The sequence below is a fragment of the Haemorhous mexicanus genome, chromosome 3 (assembly GCF_027477595.1).
Source record: "Haemorhous mexicanus isolate bHaeMex1 chromosome 3, bHaeMex1.pri, whole genome shotgun sequence".
Classification (NCBI taxonomy): domain Eukaryota; kingdom Metazoa; phylum Chordata; class Aves; order Passeriformes; family Fringillidae; genus Haemorhous; species Haemorhous mexicanus.
Window position 1 is genome coordinate 12,132,086 of NC_082343.1, and position 25,254 is coordinate 12,157,339.

The following is a 25,254-nucleotide window of genomic DNA, read 5'->3' on the forward strand; positions in this document are numbered from 1 at the left end:
ACTAGCTGTGAGCACAGGGTTGCCCTTCAGAATCAGCAGTTCTGGGGTGGTGTTTCATGGACAGGAACCACAGTGCAGAGGCCAGTGATGGTCAGCGCAGAGGGAGGGTGGAGGTATCTAAGGACAGAGGCTTGGGTCCATTTCCAGCTCCACAAACTGCTGAGATGTTCCCATGGGTTTGGCTCCTCACTTCCAAAGGTGCTGGGAGTAAAATGTCCTAATTCTCTCCTACTTTCATCAATTAATTTCCCCTGGAATTAATGTGTCCTCTATTATGGTAGAAGGTTAAAATTGTCGTGGGTTGATACATTTGTCTTAAAACATCTGCCATGAAAATAATTATCCTGTGTCAGTGCAGTTGATTTCTTAGAATATGTTGGGAAATTAATATGGACAATTTACTGAGATCATCAGGAGGGACTGTGTTATCATCCAAGGCAGGGTTTCTCCCTTTACCTCTGTTGGCAGAATTCAGCTTGTATTTTGGACAAAAACCTTTTTAAATTACTATGTCAAGTTTCCTACTGGGAAACCCCACTTTTGTGGCTAAACTCTGCGGTTTGTGACTACCACTTTAAGTTCAATATTCTTTCATTAATTTCTGCCTTCTTTCCAGGGGCAGACTGAATAATCTTCATCTTCTCTTCCCCTTAGGTTAATATCAAACACTGGCATTCGTTTTTTACCTGCTGTCCACAAGATTCACTCTTTCCAGAAAGTTTTGCTGTAAGTTGGAACATTTGCTTTTTGCTTTTTGAAAGCTGCCTTGGAGTGTTCTTCTGCCCCAGCAAAACCTTTCAAGACATGATTCCCCATCTGTTAATTTATTAGCTCTGCAGTGGCGTGTTGATTGTGATTTTGCAAGCACTGATGGTCAGAAGGTCTCAGTTCTCTCCAGGTCTCCCTTCTACAAAGCATTGGAACTTTGACTTTGCAGACCACTCTTCCTTTACCTGCAGTGTGAGCATGTGTCTGGGGGGCCCAGAGGACAGACAACAGCCTTTGAGTCCTCTTTCAGAAGTTGAAATCCCCCCAAACCAGGGTGGTGGCAGTGGAAATTTGTTGCAGCCTGGTGAAAATTTTCTGACCTGCATGAGAAGAGTCGCTGATCTCAGAGCTGAGTTCCATCAGAAGTGGCCACATCACAAAGAAAAGAAAAATAACAACAACAGCAGCAAACCACACCAAAACCCAAACTCAGGGGATTATCTACCATACCATTTTCCGTTTTCATCTGTCACTAAAACTGTACAGAAATTTAAAAATTTTTACTATGGAAAACTCCAGTGCCAACGATGAAAAAATATTTGCGCAAAATTTTGTGTGAAAATGGGCTGTTAATTTCCTAAAGCACTTTTTTCTTCTGCAGAAAAAATGCATATCAGAAAACCTTGGTTTCTTTTTCACTGAAAAATATTTTGACATACATTTCTCAGTCAGTTCTTAGTATAACTGAAAAAATTATTTTGGACAAGATTTATTGTTAATTTGCAGACAAAGTTCTTCATCTTCAGATGTTTGATTAGAAGATTTCAACCTGCAGAAACATTAATCCTGCAATTAATAATGGCTATCTTAGTGATAGCCATTAATATCAATAAGAATGCATATAAAACATAGAGGGGATGACTGAATATAGTGTAGAGACATATAAAATAAGAAATCCATTTCAGGAATACATTTGATGTTTGTAATTCTGAGAACTTCAGTTCATTGCTCCTCGAAACCATCAAGGAAATGCAACAGCTATGGCACTACAGGGACTGTCACCTGTACACCTTTGTGTTTATCCTCAGTCTTAACCAGACAGGAATTACTGCATCCTGTACCAGCAAGAGCTTTTAAATTTTTAGGTGCAGCTCCTTGCTTCCCTTTAAGAATAAATAGACCTTGGTACTGATTGAGTCCCAAACTAGACCTCAGTTCAAACCTTGGACCCTCTGAGGTCAATAAGAGAATTCCCCTTGGCTTCAGCTGTGCCAATATTTGAGTCCCAAAGACGGGTCTTGAAATTTATAAAGGGCAGAGCTTTAGTAGAGGGATACAGCTTACTTGCATGGGTGCTGTGTTCCCTCCCTGTTCCTGCCCCTGCTGCCCTCAGTTTGCTGAATGAAGCCTCTGTGTAAGTGTCACTCAGTGCAGAGTTGTGGCTGTATGGAGCTGTCAGCATGAGATAATTTTGGAACCGCACTTAATTTCAAGCTTTGCAGATAATTAATTTTGTTCTGTGCTTTCCAACAGAAACAGCATGGAAACAGCAATATCCCCAGTCTAAATTATGAGTAACATTATTTAACTTCTTTGAGGCCTATATTGAGCCAGCAACAGAACGTTCCTTTTTTTCGTATCAGTCACAACTGAGGAAAGACAGAAATTCTTATTTGTCCATTCAACAAATTGCACTGACAGGGGTCCTGCATTTAAGTTCTTAAGCACATACAAAGCTTATAAGCAACCCTGCTGACATCAGCTGGGGAATGATTCATGGGCTGGTAGGTGCCCTGCTGAATCAGGCCAGAAAGGCTAATGGCTTTCCTCCTTCTGGCTGGGAGGCTGGGGGAAGGGGTGGCCTCGCAGCCCCTCCAATTGCATTTTCTGGGGAGTATGTTTGCTGGAGGAGCTATTTCATCCACCTCAGGGTTATAGACCTGAGCTTATATGCATTTTAATGTCTTCAGCCTATTTGGGAGGAAAGTATGGGGGTGTTGGAAATGTTTTGCTCCAGCCTTCTTTATCAGGAAGGTTTGTGCTCTGCGGGAGAAAAATGTGTTGGAAACTTTGGTTATTACCCTCTGTCTGCAGTACTTCCTCAGATTGAATATAAGGGGAAAATACTGTGTTTGAAGCAGCATATTGTATTGAAAGGCTCATAGAAGTACAAAAAGGTGTAGTTTCTATTGTATTTTATTTTTCAGAGATATTCAAGACAATATCAATATACGTACAATTGAAAGAAATTCATTCATGGGCCTGAGTTCTGAAAGTGTGATTCTGTGAGTAGACATAGCAAACTCATTATTCTCCTTGTTAGCTTATTTCTTTTCCAGAACAGGGTCAAGGATAGCAGGAGTTGGGCATGTTTTCATACACTTCCAAATTCAATTTGAGATTTTACATCTCTCCTTGCCCCTGAGATCTCTGTATTCTGTTTCCCTGCCATGAAACAAATGAATGCTTTTGGGATTTTTTGTTGTGTTCTATTCCTGCTCTTTATTTTAGAAGCACATCAGAGAGTGAATTTCGTAATTACCAATGCCAAGGTTAAACACCTGCAGCTACAGTTCCCCGCGATACAAATTGTGTTCAAAAGGATGGCACGACTCATAAATATTTACAGTCAGACACATCGCTCAAAGACATTTATTACTTGGGCAGAATGTATGAAGATGTTGTGGAAATGTGGTTTCTTTGTACACAATGTTAATGCATTGGTACAAGTGAGTTCTCAATGCAGTTTGGAGCCGCATGGTTAGCTGGCTCTACATTTGATTTGAGCAGTCATCTATTTTAATGAACTAGCTGGCTTCTTTGATCCTTTTTCTCTGTATATCAAAACATACTGTTTGCTGCCTTCCTTTCACTTAGCCAGTGGCCAGACTGGAAAAAATTCCCACCATGTGGTTTACCTGGCACACTGAGAGAGAAAAGCGAGGTTTGAATTGACTGAGCTCACGTTGGCTCTGGGGGGAGCAAGGTCAGACCATCAATAAGAAAGAGAGGCCAGTCACGAGTCATCTGGCTTTATCTCTCCCTTTTCCCTATCAGTTATGCACAAGCTCTCCATACTTTTCTGGAGTTTTAAACACACACACACACACATATACACACAGACTTTTCTCAAGTATATATTTCCAAAGCACTGCACAACAAATACTGTGTTTGTTTTCATGATACCACTGGAGGGTAAGATAAATATCCCAGAGTGTTGCTGTGTTTTGATCTCTCTGTGCCACTTGAGCAGCTTGAAGTTGGCTTTCCCCTTTCTCCCCAAAATGTTTCATTGCTTATATCAAGAAGAAATTCTTTACCAGGTTGCTCAGAGGCGATGTGGATGCCAGTCCTGGAAGTGCAGAAGGCCAGGCTGGATGGAGCTTTGTGCAGGCTGGTCTAGGGAAGGTGTTGCTGTCCATGGCTGGGGGGTTGGAACTGGGTGATCTTTAAGGTCCCTTCCAGCCCGAATTTTCAGTGATTCTGTGATTGTCAAGGGCTCCCCACACCCACCAGTGTGTGCAGGAGCAGCAAGAGCTGTGTGAGCAGACCTGGCCTCCACCACCCTGATCAGTGTCCAAACTTTACTCTAGTTCTCCCTAGCCCAATTCATGACAGAGGCCCTGCATGCACCCTTTGGGAGTCCCTGATTAGGCGTTCCTTGTGCTGTGGTGAGCTTAGTTCATTTTAGGCACAAATATGCCATTTTTCTATACAAAACAGAAGTCCCAGCAACTCAGGAGAGTCACAGCAACATCATTTAGCAAAAGCAGGCATATCAAGATGATTAAAATCACCCAGGACCCACTGAACCCCCACATTCTAGGGAGTAACCATTTTAAAAGGCTTAGCTATGGAAAGCTCCAAGCATATTTCCACCAGTAATTTGGATTTAATCTCATGCTATGCATGGGATCAGCACAGGTGGGAGCTGAGGAGACATTTGGGAATGAAGTGCTAGAAATTTGTGGAAGAAATCCACTTTGTTTCCAGGTCTGCGTGCAACTTAGGCTGTAAGATAGATCTTTCCAGTCCTGAAATAGGGTGTAAATTCCTGTTCCTCATGGACAGTGACCTCTTGCACTGGGTGAATTTTGGAGTTTTAAAAATCTGCTCTAGCCATGAAATGATAAGGAAAAGCCTCCATGTCCAAGCTCTGATCTCTGCCTCCATTGTCACCTTGCTATGTAAGAGTTAGTGGAGTCAGTAAGGATGCTGGTTGAAGTGAGAGGAGAATATGCCTCAATAGAAATTCATCTATGTGTACTATAATGAGGTCTCGGAACTTGGGTAATTTTTTTTTGCCCTTTTTACTACTCAGGTGCTATTAGCCAGGTGACAGGAGTATATAGTCCACACTGCGTGGCTACAGTGAGTGTTTTGCAACCTTAGTATCTCATTGCATTAACATCATGTTCAGTGAGAGAATGCAGCCAGTGCTAATAGCGTGATTAAAAACGTATCTATCAGCCTGGCAGCTACAAATTTATAAGATCAATGTAATATAATAAATGTTTCAAATGCTGTAAGCAGGGACCTGTCTCTCCTCCGTGCCTGCTCACTCATGTCTAATAGTGCTGGCAAGTGAAGGGGATGGTGACAGCTCTCCTGATCCAGCCTGACAGACATTATAGACACAGAGCTGTGTGCATCTGCCTGTCATGGTCAAAAGAGCAATCCTTTCAGCCAGACCCATGACTGATTTCCGTGCTGACCTTAGCTCACCACCTCAGACCTCAGATAAGTGGGTCACTTGTATGCTCAGCTTTCAAAGTGAATTAGAAAAGAGTCCAGGTTGGCTGACAGTTTAATTAAATCAGGCCATTTCTGCCATCAATCAGCCCTGTCATTGCCTGTTGGAGAGGGCGTGAGCTGCTCAGTGACGTTCAAGGCGAGATGAAAGATTGCACCGTAAAGATGATAAATATAACTGACCTAAATGTAAATTTTTAGCACCATGAAGGGACAGAAGGAAGGTCGTTAAACGTTAATTAGCTAATGCACCAGAGTAAAAACTTGGCAGAGAGCCCCAGGAGCTTCAATTGCCAGGTTCACTACCTGTGGCCTCCTCCTGGGGAAGGGAGCCTGGGGAGGCAGGGCTGGGCAGCAGAGCAGACAGGGAGTGTAATTTGTCAAGGCAGCAGTGTAGGAGGAATCACCTGCTTTCTGGGCAGTTTGGCTACCCCCTCCTGCCCCCTGCCTGGCTCAGTGACCATCAGCCCCCTCCTCCACCTGCCTGGCTGTGGCTGTCAGCCCATGGCACACGGCAGGCTTTTTTCCCTAATAACTGGCAAAGGGGAAGCAGTGGCCCAGCATTTCAAAAGCATCTTGCTAAGAGTAAAGCTGAGTGGCACTGACAGCACCAACAGGAAAGATTCTGGTCTCCCTGGCTCCTCTGCTGCCTTCCCAGTGGAGCCATGAGCAGTACCAACATCTTCAGCAGCTTTGACCTTACTCTGGAACTTACTCCAGCTTCCATCTCTGACGGTAGCACTCACCCACCCTACTCATGTCTGCCCCCTCCAAAGCCTGCCTCCAACCACTGGAGTCTTACAGGCTAGGATTTGTAGAAATTTCACCATCTCAATGTTCATTTAACAATTTTTTTTGTTTGAGATTTCCTATTTTGAAGTGCATACATTTAGTCATGAAGCATAAATAAGAACACAACTCTCTTTTCCTTTTCTCTGTTGCAGATGGCTCAATAAAAATGGAATTCAGGACATTGAGGATCATGCATTTAATGGAACATACCTGGATGAGCTGTAACTATTTCTGTTGTTTGCAATTCTGAAAAATGAAGATAGTAACTTCTGCAAGATTTTTTTTTTTTAGTCTCAGATTGTTTCAGCATAAAATATTGTGTTTTTCAGAAATCTAAGTGATAATCACAACCTAGAAAAATTACCAAATGAGGTCTTCCAGGGAGCCAATGGACCTGTTGTTTTGTAAGTAGCAGTTGGATAACATTTTTCTCATTACTGACTCCTTAGAAAAGGTCAAAGAAGAACATATGAATGCCAGTCTGGATTTCAACCTCTTGCAAACCTTGGAGGTCAAGACCAGAGGTCTAGTTCTGAATTTAAAAAAAAAAAAGGAAGCCATAACTGAAATTTCAGTCTAGAACTTTATTTTCACTTTTTCTTCAAGTTTTTGAGAGTATTGAAGGTGAGAGATTTAGATCGAGGTTTGTCTACACAGTTTATTAAACTGTGCAAGAGAGGAGTCATTCTGCTTTGGTTTTTTCTGCTTAAAAAAAAGGTCTTTGGTTTTCTGTTTGACCAAAATCAAGACTGGGTGAGTGGTTCTCAGTGCTGAAATCTGAATTACTTGCCACTGAAGATCTGCCCCTGCATCTGTGCAGCTTAATTCTGAAGGAAAATTGCAATCCTACAGGGATGGGGATTGGGATAGGTACGAGATACATCCCACACAGTTACAGCAGGATGTCCTTGGTGGATGATAAGCTGGGAATCAAGAACTCAGAAGTAGAAAATTCAGCAGTAGGATGCTCATGGATCTCAAGCCACAGTTTGCCACAGGCTCCAAAAATATATGAGTTTGCACAGCTGCCTGTGTTTCTGAGCACGAGCCACCACATGTAAAGGCTGCAAGAGAGATGTGAGGTGCTTTTTTCATCTCACTGATTCATTGGAACCTTTCTCTCTCTGCATCTACCCTGGCTGTCCAGAAAGGGCTAAAAGTCACCCTGAACAAGTGAGGGGGGTCATTGGAGCTGTGGGAAGATTTTGCACAGATGCTAGAGTGGTTACAAATCTGAAAGGGAGGGAGAAAAGATGTCTGATTAACCCTGAGTTGAGTCCAGAGCTCTTCTAAAGGCCTCATTTTCCACTGTGTGTTGGTCAGTGCACCTACAATATAAAGAGCTGGGCTTACTGCATTCTGCTCTACTTCCACTGTTTCTTCAAAGCTTCTTCTTTTTTTGGAAAAGACTGGCACTGGAGCATCTTTGAATCAGTAATGTCATAGGTGTTTCTTTGGGAAATCATTGTTTCCTGTGGTGAAAAGTAAGTGCATTTTCTTTGCAGGCTATCCTTGATGCAATCATATTCTGGAGGTTTATCAAATTGATTTGCCTGTAGTTGAGATTCATTTGATAGTTCAATTTCTAACACTGAGTTATTTGTGTAAAAAGTTTTCTGTTACATTACCAATACATCCACTATTCTGTGGATGGGAAATTACCTTTTTATCCTGGACGAGATCATGAGAGAAGAGCCTTCTTATTCATCCATCACCAGGGATGTGCTTTCACTTGTGGAAATGATTGACCCATAATCATATCTTTGCTGGGACAAATCATATTTTTGCTGTTGCTGCAATCAAATCCATGTTGCAGACTGCAGAGTTCTAATAGAATGAATATCAAAGTCAGTTAACTCTTCATCTTCCTGAACCAGTGTTATAGAGTCAATTAATGCCAACTTCTATTTTATAATTCATCATATTAAAGTAATGTGAAAGAAATACAAACACAAATAGACCTTGTGCAGCACCAATCATAGACCTTGTGCAGGCTACAGAGTTTCACAAGTTAATTCCTCTCTCAGACTTACAGCTCTTGGCTGAATTAGAATCTCTCTTTGGGAAAGATCAAATTTTTAGTTAAAGCATTTCAGTATTGACAGTAGGCCAGTAAATCAAATAGCTAATAAATCCCACAACTATACATATTCCTTCTATACAGATATACACTCTGTTTCCAACTTGGAGTTTCATAGCTTCAATTTTCAGCTGCACTGTTTCATTTAATTGTCTGCTGCTCCCCTCAGAGCTGTCGTGCCTTGCCCCAGCCTTTGCTGGGGTCCTTAGTCCTCTGGCTGTGTCCTGGCTCAGTGCAGAGTGAGGCATGGCTGCAGCCCATCCCACCCTTGCCATTTTTCTTCATTGGTAATCCCACATATGGAGGCTGCAGGAGAGCTCCAGTAGATCCCCAGCTCCACAGCTGAGCCCCTGAAGTGCAGAAGAGATCAGTTTAGATACAAGCACGAGGAAAATTGTTCTCCCCAGTCCGCCTATCCTGCTCTGATTTCTGCTCCAGGAGCTATTTTTTGCCATTTCTGTAGGTGTCTTTCAGAGCTCATCAGCTGGTCAGTACTTCTGCTAATCCAACAGAGACTCCCAGTGGGAAGGGGAAGTGATTGGAGGAGAAGGTAGATTCATTTTGCTGTTCCTGCGCCGGCTGCTGTCAAGGCTGATGACTCACAGCCAAGCAACAATAACACAAGAACACGTATTTCAATTGCTGATGCCTTCTGGTTTGATTTCCTCCTGCCACTTTATAATCTTGTTCATCAGGCTTATTTAATTTATCAAGCCTCTAACCAGAGAACAGCATCCCACAGAACCTCTGTGCTGAGGTGCGTGTGGTAACTCAGTGGAGTTATTTACTAAACCACCTGCACAATGTCTGTCTTTGCTTTTTGGGGCTTTTCAGTGGTGTATCCATAGCTATCCCTCACAGACATACTGAAAAAAAACCCACAGGGGTATGCAGAGCACTTTCCCTAACTCATGTCTGTTTATGTGGGATAATGAGCATAAAAAGTAAAGTTTCTTAAATAAGAAGAAAAAGATTTTGTGAAAAAGCTATTTAATATCTTTGAAACTATTTAGAGACTATGAAAGATGCAGAAAACTTTTAGATATTTTTAAGTGCTATTCCTATTCTTATTTATTTCCACACAGTGTAAAACCAATTTGGATGCAGCGATGCTTTTTAGCTAACAAGCCAAAGAAAACATTTTTTTTCCTGTGCTCTTGTTCAGAACTATGAAGTTACACATTCTCTTAATGATGCCATGAGAGATGCTGTTTGTGGATTTGAGCAGAAATCTGCTGTTTAGTTTTTGACTCGTGAGCACATACTCTGGGGACAGTTTTCATTAGGCAGAGCACTGAGGGCAGTAGTCAGCACGAGGGGAAATTGAGGCTGCTCATTGCGGCCTAATTACCTCTTCAAGCAGACAAGGTAGAAATCAATAGCCCCAAATTTCTCATAGGCTGCCGGGTTAAGCTCCTGTAGAAACAGACCCAGGACCTCAGGACCTCTCCTGTGAGAGGTGTGGCTTCTCTCAGCCTGCCCTGCAGAAGTTCACAGCACTTTGGAATACACCAGTCTATCTTCTGTAAAAGCCTCAGTCCCAGCTGGGGCAGCGGAGTGGAGCTTGTGTTTGCTCCTCTGCTGCCACAGCCCATTGTCCAGCTGTTGAAGGTGGCACATTCCTTCAGAGCCTGGATGTGAAGCCTCAGCTGTGGGCACAGCATGGACTCAAAGATCATCTTTACCAATTCTACAAACTGCTTTATCATCTGCCTATGAACAGCTTAGGCTTGGCTGGCCCACAAGCAGAGCCCTTTCCTGGTACTAATTTTGCTTTCTAGACCAGAGAACAGAGGTGCAAATGTGTGTGTGGTACATAGCAACTGTCTAAACTTTATCACATGCTGCTAAAACCTGGTCTCCCCCTCACATGGCACCACTCTCCTGTAATAATGCAATAATAAAAACAATTTGTGCATGTTGGGTGATAGAGATCAAATAATGTATCCTGACATCACACTGTCAAAGATGAACAGGAAAAACTGTACCTTTGAGGGGACATGGAGAAAACTGCAAATACTGTCAGTCCAATTCCTTGATTAGGGAGAAATCTTCTCTTTTCTTGGAGAACAAGGAGCAGAGCAGCCTCAGCAAACACTGCATCCTGGATCAGTCTCAGGCTGTGAGAGAACAGGGCTTAAAGAAGGAAGAGTGATTTTGTGCAATTCACTTTTACTTTTGCTCTTCAGGGAGAGGAGATGATCTCAGGCTGTCATGATCTGAGGGACATGGTTTGTGTCCCAGTAAGGGAAATGCAGAGATGTTCTGCCCCAGCTGCTACAGTCTGGAGCTATGGGGATGGATTTCCAAGTATCTCTTAGCCTGGAGATTGAGCAGCCTTGGTCCTTCTTCCCTTTCTTCGCTTGCCTGGCACAAGTCAAGATTAAGTGCATGCAGAACATGTTTCCTTTTAAAACCCCCTCTAATGGTCTCTTTAGTTCATTCATGGCTGCTGACTCCATCACTGCCTCTGACAGCCTGTCCCACAGTAATTGCTTTCACATAAACACATCTCTCCCAACCTCCTGCAGTCGTGCCCCTTTCTTTGCTTCAGCCTCTGCTATATTTGTTTTCTAAACCTCCAAGAAGGTTTTGTTGGGAATTTTTTTGTTCCTAACAGCCTGAACAATGCTACTCCTGTCTCTCTTTAATGTTTTTCTTCCTAATGAGTACAAAATCTGATATCCCCAACCTGTTCCCACATGTGAGCTTCTCTCTTTGTGTTTATTGCCTTTTCCACAGCAGCCTTCCAATGATGTGATGTTCATATAGCAAACTTCTATTGTGATTTCATCAGCCATTTTTTTTTTGTCCTTTAACAGTATTATGGGATGATTGCTGCAATTTCTGGGTATTTACTAAACCCAGCATCATATTGCAGTAATAGTTTATGTGCCTGCTAATTTTTATCCAGAACATTATGGGATTTTTTTGTTTTGTTCTCACAGACTAACATTACTTGATTGTTGTTTGCAATGGATATTAGCTCACTTTGCTGGAGGAACACCCAATTTAGCACTGGATCATCTTTTCAGTGTAGATTTCCAGCTGATCTGTTTCCAGTCACTACTCTGAGAATGAGTAGGACAGCCTAAAACACATGTCCATTGTTGAGCAGAAGTAAATTTGCTTTTTACCAAGATTTTCATATGTTTTCTTAAAGGGATATTTCCAGCACGAAAATCAGTTTCCTGCCAAGTCATGGATTAGAACTCATTAAGAAGCTAAGAGCAAGGTCTACATACAATTTAAAAAAGCTTCCTGACTTAAGCAAATTTAGATCTTTGATTGAGGCAAACTTCACCTATCCTAGCCATTGCTGTGCATTTACAAACTGGAAAAGACAAAAGTAAGTGACTTAATTTGTTTTTCTTTCTGGTGCTTTTCAGCAGTTGATAGTGAATTAAATAAAATTCCTCAAAATGTGGATAGAAAAGGTCTCTTCAGCGCAGGTGAGTAAATGGATGGAAATAAATGATTACACGATACATACAGGTTTATGCATGCTACACAGTGCACTGCCTCTCCATTGCAGGGAATTATTAAATTTTGATAGCATCAGCACTTTCCCCAGACACAACTCTGTCCTCACCTCTCATAAATCCATCTTTCACTGGGACCAGCCTGGAGACATGAAGACATGAACCAGGAAACATCTGATAATTTTTTCAGAAGGTAACTGGAGGGAAGGCTGTGTTTGTGAAGAAACTGGTCAACACTTGTCCAGGAGGGCAACAGGACCACTGAGTGACCCCAAACTCTTCTTTCAGAAAGCCTCATTGATGCTGGAGCACTGTCCAACCATCACAGATAAATTATCTGTCGAGTTCAAATTCACAGCAATTTGGGACATGCTTTCTGAGCAGATCCATTTCACACAAATCAACAGTGCAAGGTGGGAGGCTAAGGTGCCTTTTTTAGACTCCAAAGGCAATTTTCCATGCTGTTTTTAATTTTCCATTACCAAGTTGCGGTGAGGCTTTAGGTATCAGGGATTCTCATTGAGTATTTTCACCTCAGTCGTACAGTCTTGAAATGTTCACATTTAGTAGTTAATGAACCTCCTGAATCTGTGCCACTGGAAAACGTGAGGAACTGGTACCTACAAAAACCCTTGGTATTGTTTGAAATTCTTCCTTTACTGGATGTCCTGAAAGGCTTGGACTTTGACATAAGAGAAAAAAAATATGAACCATTGTTACAATTCAAGACATCACCTTCAGAAGTGGCATAAAACTTCAAAGAAAAGTCAAACTATGCAGAGAAAGTATAAACTGTTAGTAGCTTCAATTTTAATACCTTTTAATAGCCCTTTATTTTACTTTTAGCATTGCATTGTCTCCAGACAAGGGAAGATAACTGAGTTTGCTGATAGCTAATAAATATCATCTACATGTGTTCACAAATCTGTGTAAAGAGTGCAAGTGTGATGGTGGAGACTGTAGTGATGACAGAAGTATCTGACAGAATCCATCCCCCATCACCCATTTTTGATCCAAAATGCTAAGTTTTCACTAGAACAGTTGATCAGCAGGCAACATTTTCACACACTTGTGCAGTCTTATGCAGACACAGTGCCTGGTGGCTTCTAAGCAGAAATGGGTCCAGTCCTTCCAGAACTGGTGGCAAAATATTATTTTACAATGAGTCCAGTGAAAGCATGCTTAGTTCTGGATCTGCAAAGGAACACTGATATCACTCTGCTTCATATTTTCAAAGGTATTTGGCTTCTGGGCTGCTTGGGCCTAATCAGCACCCAAATCCCAGAATGCACCCCTTAAATTTGGCAACTGGACTTTTCAAAAACAAAGTAAGAGTTGCTATTGAAGGAGGAAATAGTCCTGACCCTGTGGTAAGCTCTCAGTGTCTACTCCCCTTACTTGGGATTTGAAAACCTTCCATGCCACACGCTCACACATGGAAATGAAGTCCACAGCACTCAATTCCCCTTAGTACAGCCCCACTTTTGGAAGCCTTTCCCTGGCTAGCAAGAAGGCAAGGAGAACATAACACAGCCCTTTGCACAGCCTGGGTAAGTAATTTTGCAAAGAAATGCCAAGAAACCTGTGAAGAGCTCTCATAGCCCCGGTGTGGATGTTCAAGGCTGGGCTGAAGCACCATGCCATGGTGGGGCTGCTTCTGGAGCAAGACTGGTCACAACTCTACCTCCCTGGTCAACAGAACCAAATTAAGCATATTTATCCATGCAATAGTTACCAGATGTATTCTCTACCAAACATTAGGCATATATGCTCATAATTTTTTATGAGAACCTATTATTTAGATGAACCCTTCCTGTCAGCTTCTTTTTAACATAATTAAAATTTTCATTTCTTTCATACAGTCATGTCTCTTGTAGTGAAATTGGTGTGAAACTGAGATCCTCTCTCCAGATTAAAGAGAAAAAGTGCATGCATGTGTTTGGTTTGAAGATTGAAAGTATTACCATACACTTCAGCAGGGATTAGTCACACCTACAGTAGCTACACCCTCTTTCATTTCAAAGCAGTTTTCATGACAGCTGGCACAAGCTGCCTGTGCACTGAAGGCTTCTCAGGCTGTTTAGAAGTTATTAATAGTTTGCATAGTGCTTGATCACACAATGTGTAATATTCCTTTGGTGGGAGCTGTGCTTGGCTCAGAGCAGCAGGCATTGCTTGTGGTGGTGGGAGCCCTGGTGTGCCCTGGCTTGTCGTGCACCTTCACAGGAGAGGGTCATTCCTTGTGGCCATTTGGCTCACAAAATACTTCCAGGTAGTCCTGGGAGTACAAAAAGGATCATCACCCCCAGAAGTGCATTCCTAAGGATCACAGCAGCAGCTGGTGTTCATCTGAGAACTCTTGGGAAGGAATTGAGACAGGGATGTGCAGCCCCTTTCTTGCTGCCTGTTCATGTTTGATTTCCCCTTTTTGAGACTTTTGCAGCACTCAAATCCCTAGATAAAATAAGTTACCATGGCGGATCATGCTCAATCACCTCTCCAAAAACTGTCTGCAGCAGCAAACAGGTGCTATTGTGATAATGGAAAGCTTAAACTTGTTACAGCAACAGTGCTGTCTAAGTTTTGGAGGATGCCACATCAAGCACAGTTCTCCCAGTCTAAGAAACACAATAAAGACAGTTTTGATTTTTTTTCTCATTCCAGTAAGGATTGCATGCCAAATATTGATCTGTAGTTTGAATAATGTGGTGCTGGCCTAAAGAAAGGTAAGCTGCATTCTTAATAGAAGTCTAGTACAGTATGTTGAACTCCCCACACATTTTTCTGTGACTGGAAAATAATATCCTTGAAGTGTGGATAGGGCAGAGGCCAGATGTTAAAACCCTCAACTTGACATAGGACATTAGGAACTTCAGCAAGATTTTGGCTTTCTTTGACATAAAGATCACCTTCTGCCCAAAAGAATGGCATTGATATGACTCTGTCCTTACACTTGGTCGTTATTCTTTGGAGGAGCTGTCACTTGAAATCCTACTTTTTCAAAAAATGTGGCAGCATCAGGAATGGTCTTTGGGCCAGCCTCATCTCACAAGAACATACTATCAGCTGCTCACAACTCACCTAATGACACTTTTTGGTGAGGATGATTGGCTTGAGAAAGGACTTATTACAGAACACAGGTCAAGACTATTTATTCTGCTGAGCATGTTTCTCAGCACACAAGATCCTGCTTCCAGCAGATCCAGACGAGGCACATAAAATAACAACTTAAATAACAACTTGTGCCAAGGTAGTAATTTTTGTTTATTTTTGTCAGAGCACTCTGCCAATTTCAATTTTGTTCTCTAAGTTGCCCTTTCTGCAGTTTATTTTCTTAGTTTACTTGAGCAAAATAATATTAAACAGTAAGGAAAGTTTACAACGAGAGGGAATGAATTAACTGTATTATGACACCCACGGTCATGACAGGAAGAAGGACCCACACATCCCCTGGGAAATAATGTTTTAACTTGTTGCTCTGAGTGCACTGCACAGCCCAAAGGGTGAAAAACAGAGGGCAAAAATATGATAAAGAGTCAGTATCAGAGGATGGCTCTTCCTTTCCTTGGGAGTTTCATCTTACCTGCTACCAATACAGGGAACCAGCAGGACACTTGCCAATACCCTTCCCTGGAGCAAACACCTTATTCCTTGGGACTCTGCTTTTATTTAGGACACTGGCTGCAAAAATCAGGCAAGAATTAATGAATTGCAATAATCAGAAATATTTAACTGTCCCTACAAATTACTCTTGCCTGGATGTATATTTCGGTCCAGGCAGTGCTTCCAAAACTTTAGAAAAAGTTTATTTTTCTAATTTTTTTTATTTTCATTTTCTCATGCTGAGAAATGATTGGCTACAAACTCAAAATTTCTCTCAGTTCATTTTCAAAGAACCACCAATTGTTGTAGCTTTCAGTGCCCCCAAGTGCCTGCTGCAGTAAAAAATGAGGGACTTTTTCTCTGTTATTGCTCCTTGGAAGCCTGTATTCCCTTTCAGCCAGAGAACTGTTGATATATTGATCAATACTCTGGACCCTTCACTCATCCTTATGCGAGTAGAACACAGGAGAGCAAAATGTAATGCCTTGTTATTGCTGCTGTGACCTTCATAGTGAATATTTGACCTCACAGAAAATCAGTTTTCTGACTCAGTTGACAGGCAAGATAAAAAATATTGATAATAGCAGAGGATGTTCAGAATCTCATAGGAAATGTCCCTCACCTTCTGGTGCTGGACCTTCATTAGTTTTCCTTTCTTGCAGACCCTTTAAACTCAATTTTTGGAAGATGTAGTGAGTGCAGAAAGTCAAAAGGTAAAATTAGGTTACAAAGAAGAATTCTCCCTTTTAAGCTGCTACCAGTTGTTAAAAATTTCAACTTTACTTGCCTAGAGAGTTCTTCTCTCAACTGTGCTCAGAGTCAGGGTGGAAGATAAGCTGGGGTCCTGTCTTAGAAATTACACACCTAAACTGCAGTCTGGCTTGTAGCTGAATGTAGGCAGAGCTGAACTGGGTTGGGTTTACAACAAAATGTCAAGTGTTTTATTCCATAACTCAGATTAGGTCTGCATCCAAAACTGTGGATGTAAGTTCATGGGACAACCAAATTCTAAGGCAGCCAAAGAGCTGTTGTAAAAACTGAAGGTTCATTTCCTGTTTATGTTTGATATTTCTTGATACTTATGATCTTGTTGGAGCTGATCATTTTTATATCATCAGCCAAAAGATTTGTTTCTTCTGTAGGTCTATGCATGGAGAAGGGCACAGAGCTAAAACTCTACAAAATAAAGCCAAACACAAAACTATCAAAAATGCTAGTGTTTACTTGTGCTACTGAAAAATATTAAAATGTTTTTAAAATGCTTTCTGACAGAAACAAATGCAGCTCCTGTTTCCATTAAAAAGTTCAGTTTGGTTTGGTTTGGTTTGGTTTGGTTTGGTTTGGTTTGGTTTGGTTTGATTTTGCTTCACTTCACTTGATTTATAATCCACTTATTGTAAAAAACAGTTTTTAAGCAAAATAGTCTCCTATGCCTTGTGTTTCTGTTGGCATCTGTCATCTAGAGATTATCTGGAATCCTGCATGAACTTATTTGTGCTATTTACTTGTGTTACTGGCTAATCACTAATACAATATGAGGTACTAAAAATGAACAGCACAAAATGGAGTTGTGTGCCCTGGCAGAGTTACAAGATGGTGGTGGTCAAAACCTTCAGGAAAAAGGGAATTTGAAAATTCCTAGCTGACTTGACTCACTCCTCAAAGCTCAGTCCCACACTGGTGTTCATTGTCATGCATTGCCCCCATGCTTGTAGTGACAGCTTAGGTGAGAAATTCATTTCAGATGAGGGAGGTTTCTTACAGAGTGCCTTATCCAGGTGGATAACTGCATCCTGAGCATTAGGCAAACATTAGGTTTTCCTTTCCCATGAAGTTTATGATGTTTCCAAGTCATTTACATGCTCTTGTAGTATTTTATAAATAGGGACCAGCCGCACTATTAATTTCAGGCTCCAGGGTAATCTATATAATCAGCTAACCAGAAAAACTGTGCTGTTAATGGGAACTGGAGGATTTTGCATTTGTTTTTTGCCTCATACTGTGTTTCTTAGCTACCAACTCTACTCTTTTTACAATTTCAGGACTGAATTACATCCAATATGTAGCATATCTCAGGTGAAGCAAGACTTTGAGGAGAAGCCTGGCAAAAAACTACAGAGAAGGTCTGCAGCTGAAGATTATATTTCCAACTATGGCATAGGATTTGACCCAGCAGAGAATGAATTTGACTATGGTTTATGCAATGAAGTAGTTAATGTAGCCTGCTCTCCTAAACCCGATGCTTTCAACCCATGTGAAGATATCATGGGATACAACATTCTGAGAGTCCTGATATGGTTCATCAACATTTTAGCTATTACTGGGAACACTGTTGTCCTCATTATTTTAATAAGCAGTCAATACAAACTCACTGTTCCTCGCTTTCTGATGTGCAATCTTGCCTTTGCGGACCTCTGCATAGGGATCTACCTGCTTTTTATCGCCTCTGTAGACATCCAGACCAAAAGCCAGTACTACAACTATGCCATAGACTGGCAGACTGGGGCAGGATGCAACGCTGCAGGATTTTTCACGGTGTTTGCCAGCGAGCTGTCGGTGTACACGCTGACGGTGATCACCCTGGAGCGCTGGCACACCATCACCTACGCCATGCAGCTGCACCGCAAGGTGCGCCTGCGCCACGCCGTGACCGTCATGGTTTTTGGCTGGCTGTTTGCCTTCACAGTAGCTCTCCTCCCCATATTTGGGGTCAGCAGCTACATGAAGGTCAGCATCTGCCTGCCCATGGATATAGAGACGCCGTTTGCCCAGGCTTACGTTATGTTCCTCTTGGTGCTGAACGTGCTGGCGTTCGTCGTCATTTGCGTCTGCTACACCTGCATCTACTTCACCGTGCGCAACCCCAACGTCGTCTCTTCCAACAGCGACACCAAGATCGCCAAGCGCATGGCCATACTGATCTTCACCGACTTCCTCTGCATGGCCCCCATCTCCTTCTTTGCCATATCCGCCTCGCTCAAGGTTCCTCTCATCACAGTGTCCAACTCCAAGATCCTGCTGGTTTTGTTTTACCCCATCAACTCCTGCGCAAATCCCTTCCTCTACGCCATTTTCACCAAGACTTTCCGCAGGGATTTCTTCATTCTCTTGAGCAAGTTTGGTTGCTGTGAAATGCAGGCCCAGATTTACAGAACAGAGATCTCCTCATCTGCTCACACTTTCCACACAAGAAATGGCCACTGCCCTCCTGCATCAAAAAATGGTGATGGCACTATTTATTCCTTGGTTCCCCTGAATCACTTGAAGTGAAATGCTTGCATAAATTTGTGTCTGAGGCAGTGTGCTAATCACTTGCAAGTATGTGAATTTGAATAATGACTTCAGCATAACTTGCAAACTTGTTTTTTATGAAAAGAAAATTCTTTCCAATTCCCCATTTTAGTTCAATGAACAACCATCAGAGATGACATATCATCTTCATCAGTTCTCGAAGAACAAAGTGCTGAAGTGTTCATGTAGAACTGTCTCAAGAAATAAATGAAATCATAAACTGGTATCTCCCACCATGCAGGCAGAGATTCCCTTCACTCTAGGGAGATGTTAGTTGCTTATTGAGAATTAAGTAGTGGTTCTATACAGTTTCAAAAAATATGTAGAATTTCTTTTCCTGTGAATTGTGTTATAGCAATACAGATAATTAGCTTTTTTCATTATTCACATCTCCTGGGGTTACAGGAGACAGAAGGCCAATTTAAGCCCTCCTCCAGCACAGGCTTGCTAGGAATGAGAATATCTCTTGGTGTTTCCATTTCTGTTGAGCACAGCAGGGAGGCAGGAGGCATCTCCAGCTATGCTGGATCTTTGCAGTTCCACACTGTGTGGACCTGCTTTACCCTGCACAGAAGTGTCACTTTGGGTGGTATTTGTGTGTGTTTAGATTGGCAGGCTCAGAGAAACCTGAGTTTGCATTAAAGCGTTGGTTTGGTTTAGGGTTTGTTTTCAAGGTAAGAAAGAGCAGGAATGAGGGCAAGAGAAACCCCTCATAATGAAAAGGGTGTTCTTTAAAGTTGTTTTCACAAAGTTGAATTCACTTGTGTTTCTGGGAGCCTGGGATATGCCAGCATGGGCCAATGGGCTGCTCCACCAGGACCTGTGAGTCGGGTTTGCCATACAACAGCATTTGTGTATTATACTGCCTGGGCTGCACAAGGAACAATGGCACTAGATGTGGCTTTTAAATCCCTGCACAAAAGTACATGTGAAATCCTGATTTTTTGTATACTCCTTTTAGGGTTTCTCCTTCCCCTCTAAAAAAAAAAAATCTTTTGTGCACATAGTATTACATGCTGGCCCAGAGTGGAAGACCTGAAATAAATCACAAGCTGCATATGTTGAAATAAAAGCTAAAAAAAAAAAAGTTAAAAAGAAGAAAAAAGAAAATTAATCAAGATTTTCTGATTTTACAGGGTTTTTTACTAACATTTCAATGAATGTACAGACTTTTTACATGATTTGAATATCTAATTTTTGCATGGTTCATCATTCCAAATTGCAACAAAGATTCATGGATGGGTAGGGTTTTCTCATGCTGATTATGGGTCTGTGTGTGGATATGTGGGCATAAAGAAAACACCAGGAGAGCAGTCTGGGCTTCATTCCCATCTCAAAAACAACTCACAGTTCTGCCCCATGAAATTATAAAAGCTTGGAGTCTCCATGGTTAAATGTGATGTGCTTTAAATGTTTCCTACCTACAGCTCATAAAATTTCAGTAGCAAATTTTGATGCTTCTATCCATAATTTCCCCTGTCATCAGTTTCACATTTCAGCATCTGAATCTTATGTGAATAACAACAGGAGGTGATTATTCATTCAGTCCTAGCCAGGGAAGGAACTATCAGCTCCCTAGTGCATAAAACAGGGGAGATCAAAGACAGTGTGTTTTGGCGGGGGAAATTTCATTACTCAACACAAGTAACACTCCCTCCAAGATCCAGGAAAAGGAAGAATGAAAGAGAAAAGTGGAAAAGACACTTCATCTCTGGGAAGATCATCTGACTACTCAGAGGAATCATTTTCTTTTTCACAAATGCTTTATGTCATACACTGTGTGCTGGTGAGCAGCCATTAAAACCCATCCCGATGGAAGTGACTGAATGATGATGTTCCAAAATGACAAATCATCTCGTTATATTTTTTAAAGGGTCCCGAATCTATTATTTCCTAAAAATGAGGGATGTTCTTTGGCAAATACTACCCCACTTTTGATGATAAATATGCAAAATTCTTGCAGCATGTCATGTCACACTTTTTTTGGCTGAGCTCTGTCCCTTTACCAGGAATGAGACCTGGCAGCTCAGACAAACACAAGCACAGTAGTCCAGAAGCCAGTCTAGTAAATCCTCTCACAGATACATCAGGCACATGAGCTTGATACACACCATCTACTTCATGCAAACCCATTGCCCAGACATTTGCAGAATCAGAACACGGTTAAATATGTTTTTTTTTAATTAACATCCCTGAAAAGAGACCTTGCATGGTTGTGCCTTGTACCCAGGGCCTGGGATTGAGGCACATAGCCCATGGGCTTTCTTCCAGAGGACACGAGCTCATACTTGAGGAGCAGGTAAAGCCTGCAAAATGGGACACCATGCCTCATGTAGAACATATCATCCTGCTCAGGATGCTGAATATGCTGCTCAGGAGCTCTGATGGCAGCTCCAAAGCTGAGAGACTGACTGTGCAGTTGCCAAGACAAAATTCTCCCTCTTCTAGTCCTTAGATCTCCTTGGCTTTAGCTATTCTTTTGATTTTAATTTTAAAAATCTTCCAGATTGTGAGGGACATTGTGGGACCTGTGTCTTTTCCTGTGTGAGATATTGGTCTTTTTGTATATTTTTTTTTTTATCTGAAGACAGTAGTATAAGAAAAATAAACCTCAGGATACATTTTGTCCATGCTTGTAATGTACAAAAAAGCCTGCTGGTGTTTGGTGTGGGTTCCCTCAGCTCTTGAACAACACATTTATGTTGCAATCTCTAAACTATTTTACATTTCCCTTTCTGAAATCTATTTTAATAAAACCAATATCAAAACAGAGTGCCTTGAGAACAAGTGTGTGGCCAGAGATATGTTGACAAAGTATGCAATAAATGTTGCTGCTTATCTGGAGAGTTCCATTTATGCAGTGCAGCCCCCACAGTCAGGTCACTGTGACCTACAGATGAGAGACTCTGCAGAGAAAACCCTCCTGGAGAGTTAACAACGCACAGAAAGGTGTGCTTGAAACCTCTTCAGCAAATAATACAGGAGGACTGACCTGCCTTTGTTTTGACAAATCTCTTGTATTAACCCATATTTCTTAGGAAATAAGATATTAACCATTGACAGAACTCAGACAGGCATGGTTTTCCTCTTTAATTCTTACTAATAGCTCTTCTTATGTGATGCATTCTAATTTTTTCCCCTGCATTTTTAGAGCCAGGGTTTGTAATTCTTTTTTTGTTTAGAATTTTGCTCAAACAAATGAGTGTGTCTGTGTGTGCACATATGCCCATGTGAGTAGGGGAGACAGGCCAAAGTTAACAAGGAAACTGAATCAAAGCCTAGCTCTGATTCACAGGAAAAAACTGATAATTTGTCTATTATGGGTAGAATTGCCATTCATTGTGGCAATTAATTGCATTTTAGTCTTCACCAAGCCCCCAAAAAGGCTGAATTAAAGAGTTATGATTCTGTTTGCCCTTATGGTGCCATCACCAGAGTGGCAAAAAAGAGACTGTACTGGCAGTGAGGACACAAAAAGCAACTTCTTGATAGCTTTGATAGAAATATCATCCCTTCAGGCATGTACCTTGTGGAGAACCCAAACCTGACCTCCCCAATAAACATTCATCAGGTGTTGTGATGGGAAATGAGAAATGGGGCCACTTCAGCTTGGCAGACTAAAAGCAGCATCACAAAAATTGCCACCATGGGTAAAGGTAATAGGAGCATCAGGAGCACCTGGTCAAGAGTGCCAATAAAAACAAAAGCCTGACTCGGTAGAGAAAATGAACCAAGATCCATTTTCTTTACAGCTTTGCTCTGGGGGTTACACAGACATGCCAAGCAGAGTTTGCTCATTAGAAGGCAGGTCTGTGTTTGAGCTTGTTAAGAATTCAAGATGAGATTTGCATCCCATTTAGCAAGTCTTCAAATCATTTGACCACATTTCTTTCCTGTAGATTCCCTCCTAATCATTCCACTGAGGACACAGCAGATAATCTTACATTTAATTTATGCAGCGTTGTTGTTAAGAAGAGTTAATAATGTGAAATGATTTATCCTCAAGGAATAATTTAACCATGCCCACCCCCCCCACCTCCCTGAATGAAAGAACAGAAAAGAAAGGTAGGTCTGCTTCAAATGGTCAAGCAAGCCCATACAAACCTCCTCACAGATTTGCATCTTTAATATGGGCGTATGCAATCTCCTATGGTGTATGCAAATGGGAATTGCACATACACACTCTTCTTCCCTGAGAGCTTTTGTCTAAGTACTTGGCTACAAGCACATATTTGAAAGTCTGGGCGTTGTTACTTTAAAATATTCAAGCACAGGAGTAGGATTTTATAACTGTCATCTGGATAATTAAACTCTTCATTAACAGTTGTTCACAAACCAGTAGGTGACCTTTAATTAGGGATAAAAGTACTCAGGAATGGATTTCAAACATTAAGAAACTGCAGAGGAGCCCTTTTCCCTCCACTTCTCCAAGTCCATTGAAAATCTTTTGTAAAGCATTGGTTTTCCAAGAAAAATTATGCTGGGTGAGACAAAAATATGTTTCCAGGACCAACTCATCAGATATATGCTTTGTTTAACCTTGCTGTAACTAAAACATTGTATTTTCTGTTTTCTGCCTCATGCAGAGTTTGCCATGTGTTACCTGGAGCTTTGTTACCCCAGCCTGAACACCTGCACCATGTCATATCTCCACCAAAAAAAGAACAGGAAAAATCAACAAGTTCACAATGAGAGCAGTGCACAGATGGGAACGTGCTGTATTTGTGAGTGGGTGGAAGATTGCAGGGCAGAATTGAGCAATATGGACATTTCTGTTGAGTCATTTGAATACCCAGTGCTAAAATTCTGCATTAAAGGGGCAGTTTAGCTGAAGTATAGTTCCCAGGAAAAAAGCAATAGAAATTTGCATGGAAAAAATCCTATGGAGAGATAAAATTTAAAGGTAAAGGTAAAGTCAGTGGGGTTTAAAAGCAAAATATTGATATGAGAGAGTATGTGCTCTCTCTGGAAAAAGAGATAGCACTTCCTTTAGGGGCCATCCAGGCACCACATTGCACCAGTCACCTTTGCACTGCAATTCGGTGTATTCATTGTGAGCTACAAATGCCTGATTAGCTTTAAATGCTCACATTTTGTTCTTTTCTTGGCTATGCTGTGTGGACAAGCACATACCCCTTGGACATCTACGCCCTTGCCTCTTCATTGTCTCAGCTTTACCCCATCTTGTCCCTTTCCACAATGATGGTTTGTGCTGTCTGTGCTTGGAAGTGCTCTGCTTTTATCTGCAGTCATGTAAGGAACAGAATCCACATCCCTTAGAAACACTTCTTCAGAAATCAGCAGCTGGAAGACCAGAGCACTGCTCATAGCTCTCTGTTCTGGGGTGCACAAATCATTTTATGCTGCCCTCCAGCTTCTCTGTCTCTCCTTTTTAGTTATTTGAGTGACTGTTATGAGGATAACTGGCCCAAGCTTGAGACATTCTGCTTTGAAATAGTCATTGCTTGAGCCAGACAATTTCCAAAAATCAGGGTGATATGAATAGATCCCTCTCTCTGACTCTACATATTCCCTGGACTTTGCTGGGGGGGGGGGGGTGGGGGAGAGGAACCCTAATTTTTACATAGATGTTTCACAATTTTCCTCTCCCACATTGCCAGCTGCACTTTTGTCTTGTCCCACAGATGTCATGGTGGCATGAGGCAACCCTAATTGCCCTGGGGAGGCTGCAGAAGGAGGAGGGAGGAAATAAAATCTGGATGAAATGGGGACACCAAAAGTTAGAAAAGCACACCCAGATTAGAGCAGTTTTTAAATGACCCCCAAATCCTCCAAGAACTACCAAAACCCACATCAAAGAAAAGCCCAAAGCCGTTCTACTTTTTAATTCCTGCCACCAAGGCTGCAGTCAGAGAGGATTCACTGATCCAAGGGGTCCCTGAGTATAACCATGGGATCTGTCTGTCAGGAGGCTGTGCTAAATACCAAGTTTAGCAACGGCACCAGAAACAGTGATCTTGCTCAGTGCAGTACCTGTCCTGAAAGACTGTTTTTCTGCAGAGCTAATAGGCTGAACGGGGCAAAAAATTGTATTGAACTAGGATTTTTTCTAGAGGTGGCATATCCATGGTACTGTTTTCAACCACATCAATTTAACCAAGGTTTGGGGTTTTTTCCCAGCAATTTCTCCTGCTACCCAACATTACCTTTCTTTCAGAATGTTTGTTCTTCCTTCCTTCCTGGAATCCTTCCTTCCAAAACCACTGCTCCACAACCACCACTTTTAGTACCAGTTTTCCTTCTTTCTGTGGATGGCGGCATCTTTTCGTGTGATTACACTGGAGTCCACCAAAATACTCATTACCCCCTGAAAAAGCTTTCACAGCGTCACTACTCTATATTCTCCCAGCAAAGTGTTTTTTTTCTTCATGGGAACACTCAGAATATTTTTTCCACACACTTAATACCATCATAACTAGCATTCAACTTCAGTGTCTGTCCTACAGCGCGCCATTATGCAGACACAAGCTTGGTGGTGCTTTTGGTCTCAGTTTCACCATCCTTTCTGCACTTGCGTTAACCAGA

The 25,254-nt window shown here is 41.7% G+C and overlaps 1 protein-coding gene across 2 annotated transcripts in view; it reads left to right on the forward strand.

Moving 5' to 3' along the window:
- FSHR (follicle stimulating hormone receptor) overlaps positions 1-21,480 on the forward strand; it is an 81,301-nt gene extending 59,821 nt beyond the window's left edge. Inside the window, exons 5-10 of one of the 2 annotated variants that reach the window (XM_059840835.1) lie at positions 655-726; positions 2,916-2,993; positions 6,405-6,473; positions 6,582-6,656; positions 11,496-11,681; positions 17,460-21,480. In XM_059840835.1, the coding sequence (XP_059696818.1) occupies positions 655-726; positions 2,916-2,993; positions 6,405-6,473; positions 6,582-6,656; positions 11,496-11,681; positions 17,460-18,687 (1,708 nt within the window). In that variant the 3' untranslated portion in view covers positions 18,688-21,480. The remainder of the gene's footprint in view (positions 1-654; positions 727-2,915; positions 2,994-6,404; positions 6,474-6,581; positions 6,657-11,495; positions 11,682-17,459) is intronic. The other variant, XM_059840834.1, reaches the window with a different exon arrangement.
- The last annotated feature ends 3,774 nt before the right edge of the window (positions 21,481-25,254 follow it).